General features: G+C 50.0%; 1 protein-coding gene across 1 annotated transcript in view; it reads right to left on the minus strand.

The window, feature by feature from the left end:
* The window catches only part of NTPCR (nucleoside-triphosphatase, cancer-related), a 30,592-nt gene continuing 17,986 nt past the window's right edge, over positions 1-12,606 (minus strand). Inside the window, exons 4-5 of the mRNA XM_021072791.1 lie at positions 7,859-8,065; positions 1-635 (exon numbers count right to left, since the gene is read on the minus strand). Coding sequence (XP_020928450.1) covers positions 567-635; positions 7,859-8,065 — 276 coding nt within the window. The 3' untranslated portion in view covers positions 1-566. The remainder of the gene's footprint in view (positions 636-7,858; positions 8,066-12,606) is intronic.

Raw genomic sequence — 12,606 nt, forward strand, 5'->3', positions numbered from 1 at the left:
TCAGCAACCAGCACATTATTTTTATTTTTATTAAGCCATAATCAAACAAACAATAAGAGATGAGTGGGGGGGGACCTAAAATGGCTTTTTTTGAAATACTAATTTTTTAAAGTCAAATAACTGTTACCACGCTAAGCTGCATGAGACTGCAGCTGCTCCTGGAGAGGGTTTAATTTCCATGACATGCAAAGCTGAAGGCAGGGAACTCTCTTCTCCCTCTTCCCGAGCACATTTATAAACTTCAGTGGGGGCAAATTCCATCTAATACTCCGAAAATCATTTCTCATTTCATAATGTACCCAAATCATACGCCCAACTGCAAGAAGAAATAAACAGAGAGCTCTCCGCATAAATAAGCCACGGTGGATTGTTAATCTTGTAGAGTCAATCCAGCATTAAGGCTAATTTGATCTTGTAAACATTTTATGGCAAACAGCTGTTGGGCTTTCCTTGGCAAAGCCTCCAAGGTTTCATAAAAGCCGAAGGCATAAAACCCTGACAGGCAGGGCCCTCAGGCTCCTCTCGCAGGAATGGCTTCGTGTTGAGAAAAGCTGGGACCATCGTCTTCACTTCCTGCCGCTCTGCACACATGCCACAATCTCTGGCAGAAGGTGGTTTCTGTTGTCCTTGGTGACCTGTGGGAAGAAGCGATAGAGCGGGCTTCAGGGTCTCTTTCCTTCCCTTCAGTGACCTACTCTGCCAGGGGACATCCTAAAGGAAAAGCCCAAAAGAAGAGGGGAGGGACAGGAAGCCTGGCTCTCCTTCAGGCCTCTGAGAACAGGCCAGAGAGGGGCACGAGTCCCACCACCAGCTTCACAGAAGCTGCACTCCAACAGTGACACGAAAGTGGGTTTCGATGATGAATGGATTTTAACCGTGGAAGGAGCCATGACCTGCATGCAGCCAGTAGGAGGCGCTCTGGGAGGGGCGATGGGAATGCAGGCTGGGGCGTGGCCCTGAGTGCAACCTGACCTGGACAGAAGGGGTCTGAGTGAAGCCAGTGGAAGCCTCCCTGCCCCGGAGGTGGGAAGTCGCCCCGAGGCGGGCTGTCCCCCTGAGGTGGGAAGGGCCTGCCCCCCAGCAGCCACCCTGCATTGAGTCCCACCTGGGTGCTCAGATGCTCCAGGTCAGTAATCTATTCGTCTCTCCATGAGCTCAGGAGCTCCGACACCAGGCAACTCTGCACCTGGACATGAGGAGCCCAGAGAAGTGCAGGGACTGAGACCCCAGAGGCGTGGGGCCCAGTGAAGGCCAGAACCCAGGCCCCAGCACCCCTGGGTGCTACCTCTGTGATCAACATGTCACAAAAACAAACACAAGTAACTGAGTTTATTCAAGCTTCACCTGATGATCTGTTTTATTTTTCTTTCTTCCACTGCACATGTCCAGTGAGTACAACTAGGGCATCCAGACGCTGCTGGGGTGCTGGACGGAGGGTGCTCCCCCAGTGAGGGCAGGCCCTCCCTTCTCCCAGCCGGCATATGGCTCAGGCCACATTCAACACCACTGTCAGTGGGCGTGCTGTGGGGGATGGCCAGATGACTCAGACCAGGACCTTGACTTCATGGAGCTGGAAGCCCACACAGAGGTTGTGCCTGACAGGTGGACACGGGGAAAAAGGGCCTGAGCAGAATCACGGCGCCAGGAGGCGCGTGCAGCTGGAAACCCCAGTGGGTGCAGCGTGCATGGTCCCCGGGAGGAGGGCCGGCTGCTCCGGCTGCAGACCTCACCCACCGCATGGCGCAGTGTTAGGAGGAGCATGTGGTGGTCCTCGTGCCCTGTGCGCACCCGTCCTTCCTATGAGATGGCAGTGACTCTCCTGTGGGCAGACCCCGGTGCGGGAAGCCAGCCCTTGGTCACGGGGTGCAGGCTGTGCCCTGGAGGACTTCTGAGAATCTGCATCCTGATGTGGTGAACCAAGCAGCAAGTGGCGGTGGATGGGCCCCTGATACTGGTGTCCACTGTCCACTGGTCCTGGGCAGCTCTGGCTCCACTGAAAGAAGACCCATCCACTTGGTCATCACTTTGATGACCAACTACACAGCTTTGTGAGGCTCCCTGTTGCTGTTTTTGCTTAAATTAGCCGAAGTCCATGTCTGCTGTGAGCACAACAGGGGAATCCCTGATGCAGGAGGAGGAAAGGGGAGGCGGGGAGCTGATGGTGGGAGGCGGCAGCGTGAAGGACAGTGGACACGCTGGGGCACCAGCTCCCCCACAACCCCACTGGGAAGAATCATGCCACTTCTGCCTTCAGAGTCTCTAAGAGCTTACTATGTGCCCCCAAGGACCATGGGGGGGCGGGGGCATCTGGGGCACTTCCTCCTTTATGGACCTTTCATCACTTCTTCTATAAATGGGAGAGAAAGGACAAGATGCTGAGCTGGGACAGGAGGAATGAGAGGAAATGAGAGGGAAGAAGTGAAGAGGGAAATGGGGCGGGGAGGGGGTAAAGAGGAAAGGAAAGCCATGCTGCACCCAGATAGAAAGAACCAAGTGCTCGCTGGAGACACACCGTCCCAGACATCCCTGGGTGGAGGTGGGGGGGCTTCTTTCTCCATCCAGCTACTAAGAGGAGCTGCCGCTAATGGACCACAGGTGATGGACTCAGCAGGGCCACACTGGACAGTCCCCACGTAAAGGGATGAGACACTTGAGGTGATGACACTTGAGGAAGCAGCATCAGCTGGCTGTAGGCAGGACATCTTCCCCTGGGTCATCACTTCCAGTCTCAGCCCTATGATGGAATCCTGGGGGGGGGCGTCTGAAGTGACGTTTAAGGTGACAAGGTGGAGAACCCCGCTCATTACCCCAGATCCTAGTCCTGGACGGGCTGTTTAAGGGGCACAGCCAAGGCCTGCAGGGAAGTAGGACTTCATGGGCATGAGGCTTAGAGGTGACAAGAAAGCACCCCAGGTGTCCTGATGGAGCCCCACTGGAGCTTCAGGGGTTGAGGGGCTGTAGCAGTGAAGTGCCCCCGTGCCTCCCTGCCGCCATGCGTATTTTCATGTGCTTCTTGGTCATTCATCTATCTTTGGAGAAATGTCTTTGCAGATTCTGTGCTCCTTTTTTAATTGGTTTATCTGCCTTTTTTTATTACTGAGTTGTCAGAGTTCATTATATTGAGTTATCTGTATTCTGGGACACACGAGGTCTCTTATCAGATATATGATCTTTAAATATTTTTCCCATCCTGTGGGTTGTCATTTCACCTTCTTGACAGTGTCCTTTGAAGCACAAAAACTTTCAATTTGGGTGCAGTTCAATTTATCTGCTTTTTTCTTGTCACTTGTGCTTTTGGTGTTGTATCAGAAAAGACTCTTCCTGACCCAAGTTTTCAAATATTAACTCCTATGTTTTCTTCTAAGAGCTGTATCATTTTCATTCTTAAATTTGGATCTATGACCTATTTTGAGTTAATTTTTGTGTCTGATGTGAGAATAAGGGTCCAACTTCATTCTTCTGCACGTGGATGTCCAGTTTTCCAGCACCATTTGCTGCAGCATCTTTTGTTGAAGATCAGCTGATCACTGATGGAAGGGTTTATTTCTGGACCTTCAACTCCATCCCAACGATCTAGCGTCTATCCCTGTGCTAGTACCTCACTGTCTTGATTACTGTAGCTCTGCATAAGTTCTGAAATCAGGAAATATGAATCTTCCTTTTTTTAGCTGGGTTCTTCGAACCAAATTTTAGAATTAGCTTGTCAATTTCTACCAAAAAACCCCTGCCTGCTGACTTTTGACCTAAGGTTGGCAAGTGCACTTTTGCTCCTGTATCTACACAAGTCTGTGACCCAGAAACAGCAAAAGATCCATGGTTGGGAAGGGTAGGTCTAAAAGCCTCCAAACTGGTGGGAAGCTGGGCCCTGGTTCCCATTATTCTTGTGATCTTACAACCCATGGGCAAAAACTAAAAGAATAAAAACTGCTTTATGGAAAATGAAAAGTTTAAATAGCTCTGAATTCGGAGTGGTAGAATATAGCCTTTAGTTATAGTAACACTTTCATAAAATAGAAAAAAGAAGTAATTTCTAGGACTCTTAAAGTGATCCGAACCACTGGTACCCATGAGGGTAACTCAGCAGGTTTTGGGGTCTGAATCCTGAGCCCCACTAAGTGCATGACCCTGGACAAGGCCTGCTGGCTCTGATAACCAGGTTGCCGTGATGTCCTGGGCACTGATGGACCTTGGCTACACCTCCAGGTGCCCCAGGACTTGGAGGCCACCCTGTATCTTGACCCCGTGTCTCTCTGTCCCCTCAGCTGACAACCTGCTCCAGCACCTCCATCAAGGAAACATTTCCAGGGAAATCAAATGAAATATGCTTTTGAAATGCCACCAACATGACTGAACTCTCATTTTTTTTTTTGATTTTAAGTGATGGGCAGGGGTAGGACGAAAGTTTCCACATCACCGAGTACCACAGGTTTGCTCTTTTCTTGGGCAATTTCTAATGCTCCACCTTCTAGTTCACTGGTTCTGTCTTCAGCCATCTCTGCTCTGCTGGTTGGTCTGTCCACAAACCTCTTTATCAGTTACTACATCCTAAGTTCTGAAGTTTTCATTTGATTCTTCGTTATAGTGTCCATATCTTTGTGAAACCTTTTGATTTCTTGGCTGGGATTTTCTATTTTTCATTTCTTTCAAGTGGGTTTATAACTGATGGCTGAAGCACTTTTGTGATGGCTGTTTGAAAATCTCTGTCCTGTAATTCCAACATCTGTGTCATCTTGCTGTTGGCTGTTTTGCTTTTTCACCCAGGGTGACCTTCCTGGTTCTTGGCATGACAACTGTGTCTCTCGGGCTCTACCTGGGGTCCCCAGCCAGCACATGCTCCTCCTCCACCAGTCAGGTCTCCTTATGTCTGATCCATGATGTCCCACTGATCAGGAGGAGGGACAGGGAAGAGTGTGTCTATTCCACTTTGTCTCGAGCTGGGAGTGTCCTCAGATGCTTTCTGCAAAGAAAGGCTCTGTTCACCTGACCTACTAAGCACAATGGTCGAGCTCATACAAGTAACTTTGAAACTTATACTTTCCCCCATGTTAGGAGCTCAGTCCCATCCCCACAGCCCGTACATGCTCACTTTAGCACAGAAAGGCTGCCTTCCCCACTGCCCAGAATGTAGTTCCTTATCTGGAATGTTCTCCCTTCTTTCCTCCACTGCCCCATCAGAAAGCCACCCAAGAACCACTCCTTTCCAACCCCTCTCCCCACTCCTCCTGTTCACGCAAGTCTCCTCACCTCCAGATTTTAACTCTCCCATGGTCTGTTTTTCTTGAGGAAAGGGAACCTGCCTCACATGTGCTTTATCATAAACTAAGTGCTGAATGCAAATGATGCTCCAAAAATGAATTCGGGTAACTATGCTGCTTATTAGAAAGGGAAAGAACCGAAGAAATCTCTGATCCAACCCCTAAATCTGCAGATAAGGAGAATCAGATTCTTCATGTATAAAATACACACAGAAAAGATCACATGAGCCCCAAAGGGACACAAGACAGACAAGAATAACGGGGTATGTGAGTCCTTTTCTTTTACATAATTAACCAAAAGTTAATTGCTTTATTTATACATCATTAGGAGCGATGATTACCTTGCCTAGAGAATAGCCTCCTAGCTTAGAGGAGAAAGTGCAGGATTGTTCTAAGACCCAACACTTGTTTCTGGAGGTAACAGTCAACTCCCCTCAACCCCATTTTAGGACTATTACATTCCTTTGCAGAAAGAGCCAATCCCTGGGGTTCAGCGTCAGCGGTTTCCCAGCCTTCCAGCCCGGGAGCTATCTGGCCTGAAAATTAATTGTCTTTCATCTTTCACTATTCATTGACTCTATTTCCACAGAAATTAGAATCACAACCAAAAACTCAGACAGGGAGGCCATGCAAAGTAAGGAACGGAGAAGGCAACAAGGGCCCACATCCACCACAGGAGTGAGCTTGCGTGGCTCTCAGGCCCTGGTTCACGGTCAGCGCTTTGGAGGGAACTTCCCTGACCACCAGCCCCCTCTACCACAGTGGCCCGGTTTACCAGCTTTGCCTGTGTCCATATCTGAAATTCCCTAACTGCTTGCTTACATTTCTGTTATCAAGCCCCTCCATTAGCATGTCAGCTCCAAGGGGACAAGGACTTGCCAGTCTTGTTCTGCACCGAGGCTCAGTGCGAGGCATAGGACCTGCTCAATCCATATTTACCAAGTAAGTGAGAGGACAAATGAAGGAAGCTGTGCACACACACATTTCTCCAAGTCTGGCTGGTCTAACCCTAATGGCTGTCTACTGTCCCCAAGGTACCCCTGAACACTTTGGTGACATGGGGATGCCTCGCCAGGGCCAGGTGGCCATGGTGACATTGACCAGCAATGGGAAGTGCTCACTTGGACTACGCACCTGGAGTGCACGCCCCACCTTCCCCACTAGAGTGGCCCCGCTAGCCCTTCCTGGCACCTGCAGGGGGGTGGGGGGAGGGGATAATCAGAGTGATGTGGCTGTCACTGATGCAAACTGAGGTGGCACAGGGAAGACAGCATCTGGGGAGAAAGGAGACAGGGAGACAACAGGAGAGAAACGCAAGAAGGTGGGACAAGCGCCAGCAGGGCCATCAGAACCCTGATGATGGCTCAGACACTGCCACTGAGCACTCACTTTGCACGCGTGTCCATCGGGGGGCTTCTCCCTCTGCAGGCCCCTGGGGACCCCAAGGCCATGTTCAGACTATCAGTTCAGGGTGGGGCATCTTGCCAGCTCCAGGGTGATGCCCTCACTGCTGGTCTGCAAACCTCACTCTGCCTAATGAGACCCTCACTGTGCTGTTCACGTGGCCACTGCAGACTTGGCCTGTGGCCAGTGTGGCTGAGGGAAAGCTCTCTCCAATGTAGTGCAAATGTAAACAGCCACATGCGGCTACTTTCCATGGACTGGGCAGCACAGGCAGCATGTTCCCACCCCCTGGGAAGCTCTCTGGATGGTGCTGCTCTACAGAGTTTGGAAGCTGTGCTTGGAACTGTAGCCACAGCAGCCTCTCCCCACCAGCAGGTTTCAAAGGGAAGCCTCTATTTTTCAAATTTTTTTTTATTTTTTATTTTTTACTTTTGGCTGTGCCCATGGCACGTGGAAGTTCCCAGGGCAGGGATCAAACCTGTGCCACAGCAGTAACCCAAACCGCTGCAGTGACTACGCCAGATCCTTAACCACTACGCCACCAGGGAACTCCACAGGGAAGCCTTTAAAATGAAACAGCAGGAGCTCCTGTTGTGGCTCAGTGGTTAATGAACCCAACTAGTATCCATGAGGATGTGGGTTCAATCCCCGGCTTCGCTCGGTGGGTTAAGGATCCCACATTGCCGTGAGCTGTGGTGTAGGTCACAGCTATGGCTCGGATCTGGCATTGCTTGTGGCTGTGGTGTAGGGCAGCAGCTATAGCTCCAATTCAACCCATAGCCTGGGAACCTCCATATGGTACGGGTGCAGCCCTAAAAGGACAAATAATAATAATAATAAAATGAAACAGCAGTTATTTGCCTCTGTCTCCCACCCTGACCATCACCCTGGGAAGAGATGCGCTCAGACTGGGAGCACAGCTGCCTAGCGTCTCTGATGCTGGCGAGCCCTGGTGCAGGCAGGAGGGGGAACCGCAGGAGGAGCCAGGCCCCTCGGGAGGCTCCCCATAGGCAAGTCTACTTTGTCAGCGACTAACGGTCTAATTCTAGTTCTATAAGGGAGCAGAAAGTCAGACTCATTGATATTCTAGCATAAGGGGAAAAGTCATAGTAACTCAGAGCCAAAGGAGCTCTTTTGAGCCTTGTGCTCTCTCAGGAACCTGCTCCATCTCTTTGAGGCCAAAGGCCTAGAGTACTCACACTCAACACTTTAACGTCGTTTCTTGTTCTGATCTCTTCCACGAGAGCCAGCGGCTTTCCTTTGGGTACAGGGATGGTGCCAAGGATGACGGTACCCGGGGTGGACAGGGTCTGGCGGACGGCCTGGATGAATGGCTGGCTGAAGAGCTCCATCTTCCCCACTTCATCAATGACACACACTCTCTGCCCCGGGCTGTTGGAACCTGCCTGAGGATGACAAAGACAGCGACGGGGACAGCAGGTCACATGAGGCAAAGGGCCCATGGGTCCCTGTGCCATCACTCGCCAGCTGCAGTCACAGCAGGGGAGGCAGCCCTGCTTCCGGAGTCGGGGTGGACTCCCCGTCCACACGGAGCAGCCAGGTGGCAAATGAATCAAGGAGAGCTCCCGTGGAGACCCCAGCCCCCAGGGAATCCAAGTCCCTGAGCACCCAGTTTTCCTGGCAAGTTTCACTCCCCTAGAATAGTCTCTATATTTACACATACCCAGGGAATAAGCAGGACCCAAGTGCCTCACGTCTAAAAGAAATGAGACAGCAAGCCTGGAAGCCCCTATTAGTAACACTGGCCTCTTTTCTTTGGTTTGGAGTTGTGTGAGATTATGAGATTCCCCTTCTGCCAGGAGCAGCCAAGCACTGTGGGCAGACCCTGTGTGTTTCATCATCTGCACTACTAGGGTCGGGAAAGAAGGGATCATTAAAAGGAGTCCTAGGTTAAAAAAAAGAAAAAAACCAGCAAGCAGGTCATGCCCTTTAAATCTCAGATTCCCTTTCTAATGACTTTATGCCTATGGACACTTCCACTACGTCCTTGAAGACCCCACTAGGAACAGGCACAGATGCCAGCTTCCAAGGGTCCTAAGGATCCCCAGCTCCTGGGATGGGCACCCTGTATAGACCCCTTCCCCACAGTGCCAGGGCAGGTCTGTGTGGTCACCAGAGTATGATGGAAGGGATGGTGACACTTCTGTGAGTAGGGGGAAAGATGCTGCTGCAATGTTGGTCTCAATCTCTATCTATCCACTATCTATCCATTCTATCAACCCTATCTATCTATCCATCCATCCATCCCATCTATCTCTCTATCCATCCATCCATTCTATCTATCCACCTATTTGATCTCTCTCTCTCTGTCCATCCGTCTGTCCATCCATCCATCCATCCACCCATTCATCCCAGATCACTTGCTTTTGGGGAAGATGCCTGCCATGCTGCAAGGACTCGCAGGCACCTGAAGTGAGGTCCAGGTGATAAGGAACGAAAGCTTCAAGTCAGCAGCTGTGACAGTGAGCTTAGAAGCCACAGGGCACTGCAGTCTCATGAGACTGAGTCTGAACTACCAGCTAAGCTATCTCTGGATTCCTGGCCCAGGAAAACTGTGTGACATAACAACTTTGTTGCTTTAAGTTGCTAAATCTTGGGATAAGCTGTTACACAGCAATAGATAATGAATACACATGTCCTCTCTAGAAAGCCTTCCCAGAGCCAGCTGATAAAACCCTGAATAGTTCTTCCACAGCAGGGACACAAAAGAACAAACAACAAACACTTCAGTGAATGTGACAAACATATTTTACATATCTCTGCATAAATGATTGTTTTGAACACTGTACATAAAGCTGGTTTACAAAATCCTTTTCATTGTGGTTCCTATGAACTCCTTAAACAGTGACATCAAAACATTCTCAGAATGCATGGCTGAGTTGAGCTAGACCATGCTCGCATTCCAAATCCCAAAGCTGTAAGAGTGGCTGCAGGTGGGGTGCGCGGGGTGATCAGTGACCAATGGGACTGAGGGCACGTCCTGGAACCTCACACGGGTGCAGAGGGCAGGATGCTGTCAGAGAGCTGAGAGACTAGGAGTCAGAGGGGACCACACAAAGTGCGTGAGGGTCTGCTGACTGTGCGGGGTCAGGAAGACAGTGGGGTAATAAGAGATTGGAGGGAAGCACGAGAGCAGTGGCTTTCCAACTTGTATGTAAGTGGTTCTCTTTTAATTTTCATACTTACTATCAAGTACTATAACATATTTTCCCACTTACTGGCAGAAAGACCAGGAAGGGGTCCACTGTTATCACGAGAGGTCTAACCACAGCATATGAAAGTTCCCAGGCTAGGGGTCCAATCGGAGCTATAGCTGCTGGCCTACACCACAGCCACAGCAATGCAGGATCCGAGCTGCATCTGTGACCTACACCGCAGTTCACAGCAATGCCGATCCTTAACCCACTGAGCAAGGCCAGTGATGGAACCTGCATTCTCATGGACGCTTGTTATGTTTATTACCGCTGAGCCATGATGGCAACTCCAACGTACTTCATGTTTACCTCTCAGATGAGCTCCTCTGCGAGTGCTTATAATACACAAAGACACTTGCCTCACCTCCTAGGAGCAAAGACCAGGTTCTGCTCATCCTTTCCTTTCCTGTGGAGTTGAAGGGTTCAAAGCTGGGCGGAGACAGCCCATGCCACCCTCCGCTGATGGGGGGAAGGCGGCAGTGAGTGTGGAGGAAACCATGGCTTCAACATTTTCTTCAAAAATGAATGCCAGGAGTTCCTGTCCTGGCTCAGCTGAAACGAATCTGACTATCACATGAGGATGCAGGTTCAATCCCTGGCCTCACTCAGTGGGTTAAGGATCCAGCATTGCCATGAGCTGTGGTGTAGGTCCCAGATGCAGCTCAGATCTGGTGTGGCTGTGGCTGTGGCATAGGCCAGTGGCTACAGCTCCAATGTGATCCTTAGCCTGGGAACCTCCATATGCCCTGGGGGCAGCCCTAAAAAAGACAAAGACAAAAAAAAAAAAAAAAAAAAGAATGCCAGGAGTTCCCGTTGTGGCTCAGTGGAAATGAATCTAACTAGTATCCATGAGGACGCAGGTTCGATCCCTGGCCTCGCTCAGTGGGTTAAGGATCCAAGGTTGTTGTGAGCTGTGGTATAAGTCACAGCTCGGTTTAACTTGGGGTTGGCTCGGATCCCAACCTGCTGTGGCTGTAGTGTAGGCCAGCAGCTAGAGCTCCGATTTCCACCCCTAGCCTGGGAATCTCCATATGCCATGGGTGTGGACCTAAAAAAATGAATGCCAAACTTAGGAGAAAGAAAACAACTATTAGACACCTGTTTATTAGCATAAAACAGACAATCCCATGACGGCCAACCATTCCAACCGGCCTGACTCTGATCAAGGGGTGTTGGGAGTATTTTGCCACCACCAGAGACCATGAGTATCGGTGGACATTGTCCTTCCAGCAGCCACTGTCTGAACACCAAACAGACTCCATTCTAGCACATCAAAATGATGGTTGTCAAAGTGGTCCATTCAGACAAAAAAAAGCAACTTGAAAGGATGTGTGAGCACCTGTGTCTGAGAGCTCAGTGGCTGCACATACGTCGGGGATCAGCCCCCTCCCACCTTTCTCCACGATGCTCACCCACGAGAGCTTCCCGACGTCACTGAAACCTCTGCACAAAGACACCTGGATGCACCGGCATACATCATTTTCTACCAAGTGGAAGTACTCGTTTTGTTTTTATTTATTTTTTATTTTTAGGGCCACACCCTCGGCATATGGAAGTTCCCAGGCTAGGGGTCCAATTGAAGCTACGGCTGCCAGCCTACACTGCAATTCACAGCAATGCCAGATTCCTAACCCACTGGGCAAAGCCAAGGATGGAACCCACATACTCATGGATACTAGTCGGGTTTGTAACCTGCTGAGCCACAACAGAAACTTCCTGGAAGTGCTCATTTTAAAACCTCAGCTTATATGAAATCCTCTTTCTCTCCAGAATTATTGACTTTTATTATCCAAGAACTATAGGAATCTCAACATCTGAGACTTTTAATGAAAAACTGAGTTGTTCACACTCAGTTGAGATACAAAGATCAGAGGCAAGCCTCTAAAGCCTGTAAACACTCAGCCTATCTAAATAACACATGAACATATATTTGTGAGCTTAATAAAAGAACTATTACGTTCAAAATTGTTTTGGTTCTCTACGAGTGCAAGGAACTTTAAAAGGGAACAAAAATTAAGCCAGGGAAGAGTCACCCAATTTATATCACTCCAAATTCTCTTCTGAGATGCTAAGGACAGAGGTAAGACTTTAGGGCCCAGGTCTGAAAACCATCAGGAGCAGAAGCCTGGCTGCCATCCTGTTTCCGGCCATGGGGATGGATTAAGGATCTGGCTGTGGTAAAAGCACCGTGCACACTGCATGCACACTGTGTGGGGAGCAGCTGTTCTCCTCCCATCCCCTCCCCAGAGGAGGACAGCTCAGGCCCCATCACCGCCCAGGGCAGTTCTCAGTCCTCTGTGCCACTCACCGTGCTTGCATTTCCACTGATGATACATCTTCACTGTCACAAAGAGTGGGAAAGGGAGTTCCCATCGTGGCTCAGCGGAAACCGATATGACTAGTATCCATGAGGAGGCAGGTTCGATCCCTGGCCTCGCTCAGTGGGTTAAGGGTCCGCGGTGTTGCTGTGGTGCAGGTCACAGATGTGGCTCAGATCTGGCATGGCTGTGGCTGTGGCATAAGCTGGCAGCTACAGTTCCGAATTGACCCTAGGCTAGGAACCTCCATGTGCCAAAGGTGCAGTCCTAAAAGGAGGCCCCCCACCCACCCCCCCAAAAAATAAAGAGTAGGAAAAACTTCTTGGTGCAAAGTATACTTGATTTCCTCTGTTGGTTCTGAAGGAGAAGATATCTCCTTGGGATAGAGTCCTAAAACTGCCCAGCCAGGGAGAG

The sequence above is a fragment of the Sus scrofa genome, chromosome 14 (assembly GCF_000003025.6).
Source record: "Sus scrofa isolate TJ Tabasco breed Duroc chromosome 14, Sscrofa11.1, whole genome shotgun sequence".
NCBI classification, from domain to species: domain Eukaryota; kingdom Metazoa; phylum Chordata; class Mammalia; order Artiodactyla; family Suidae; genus Sus; species Sus scrofa.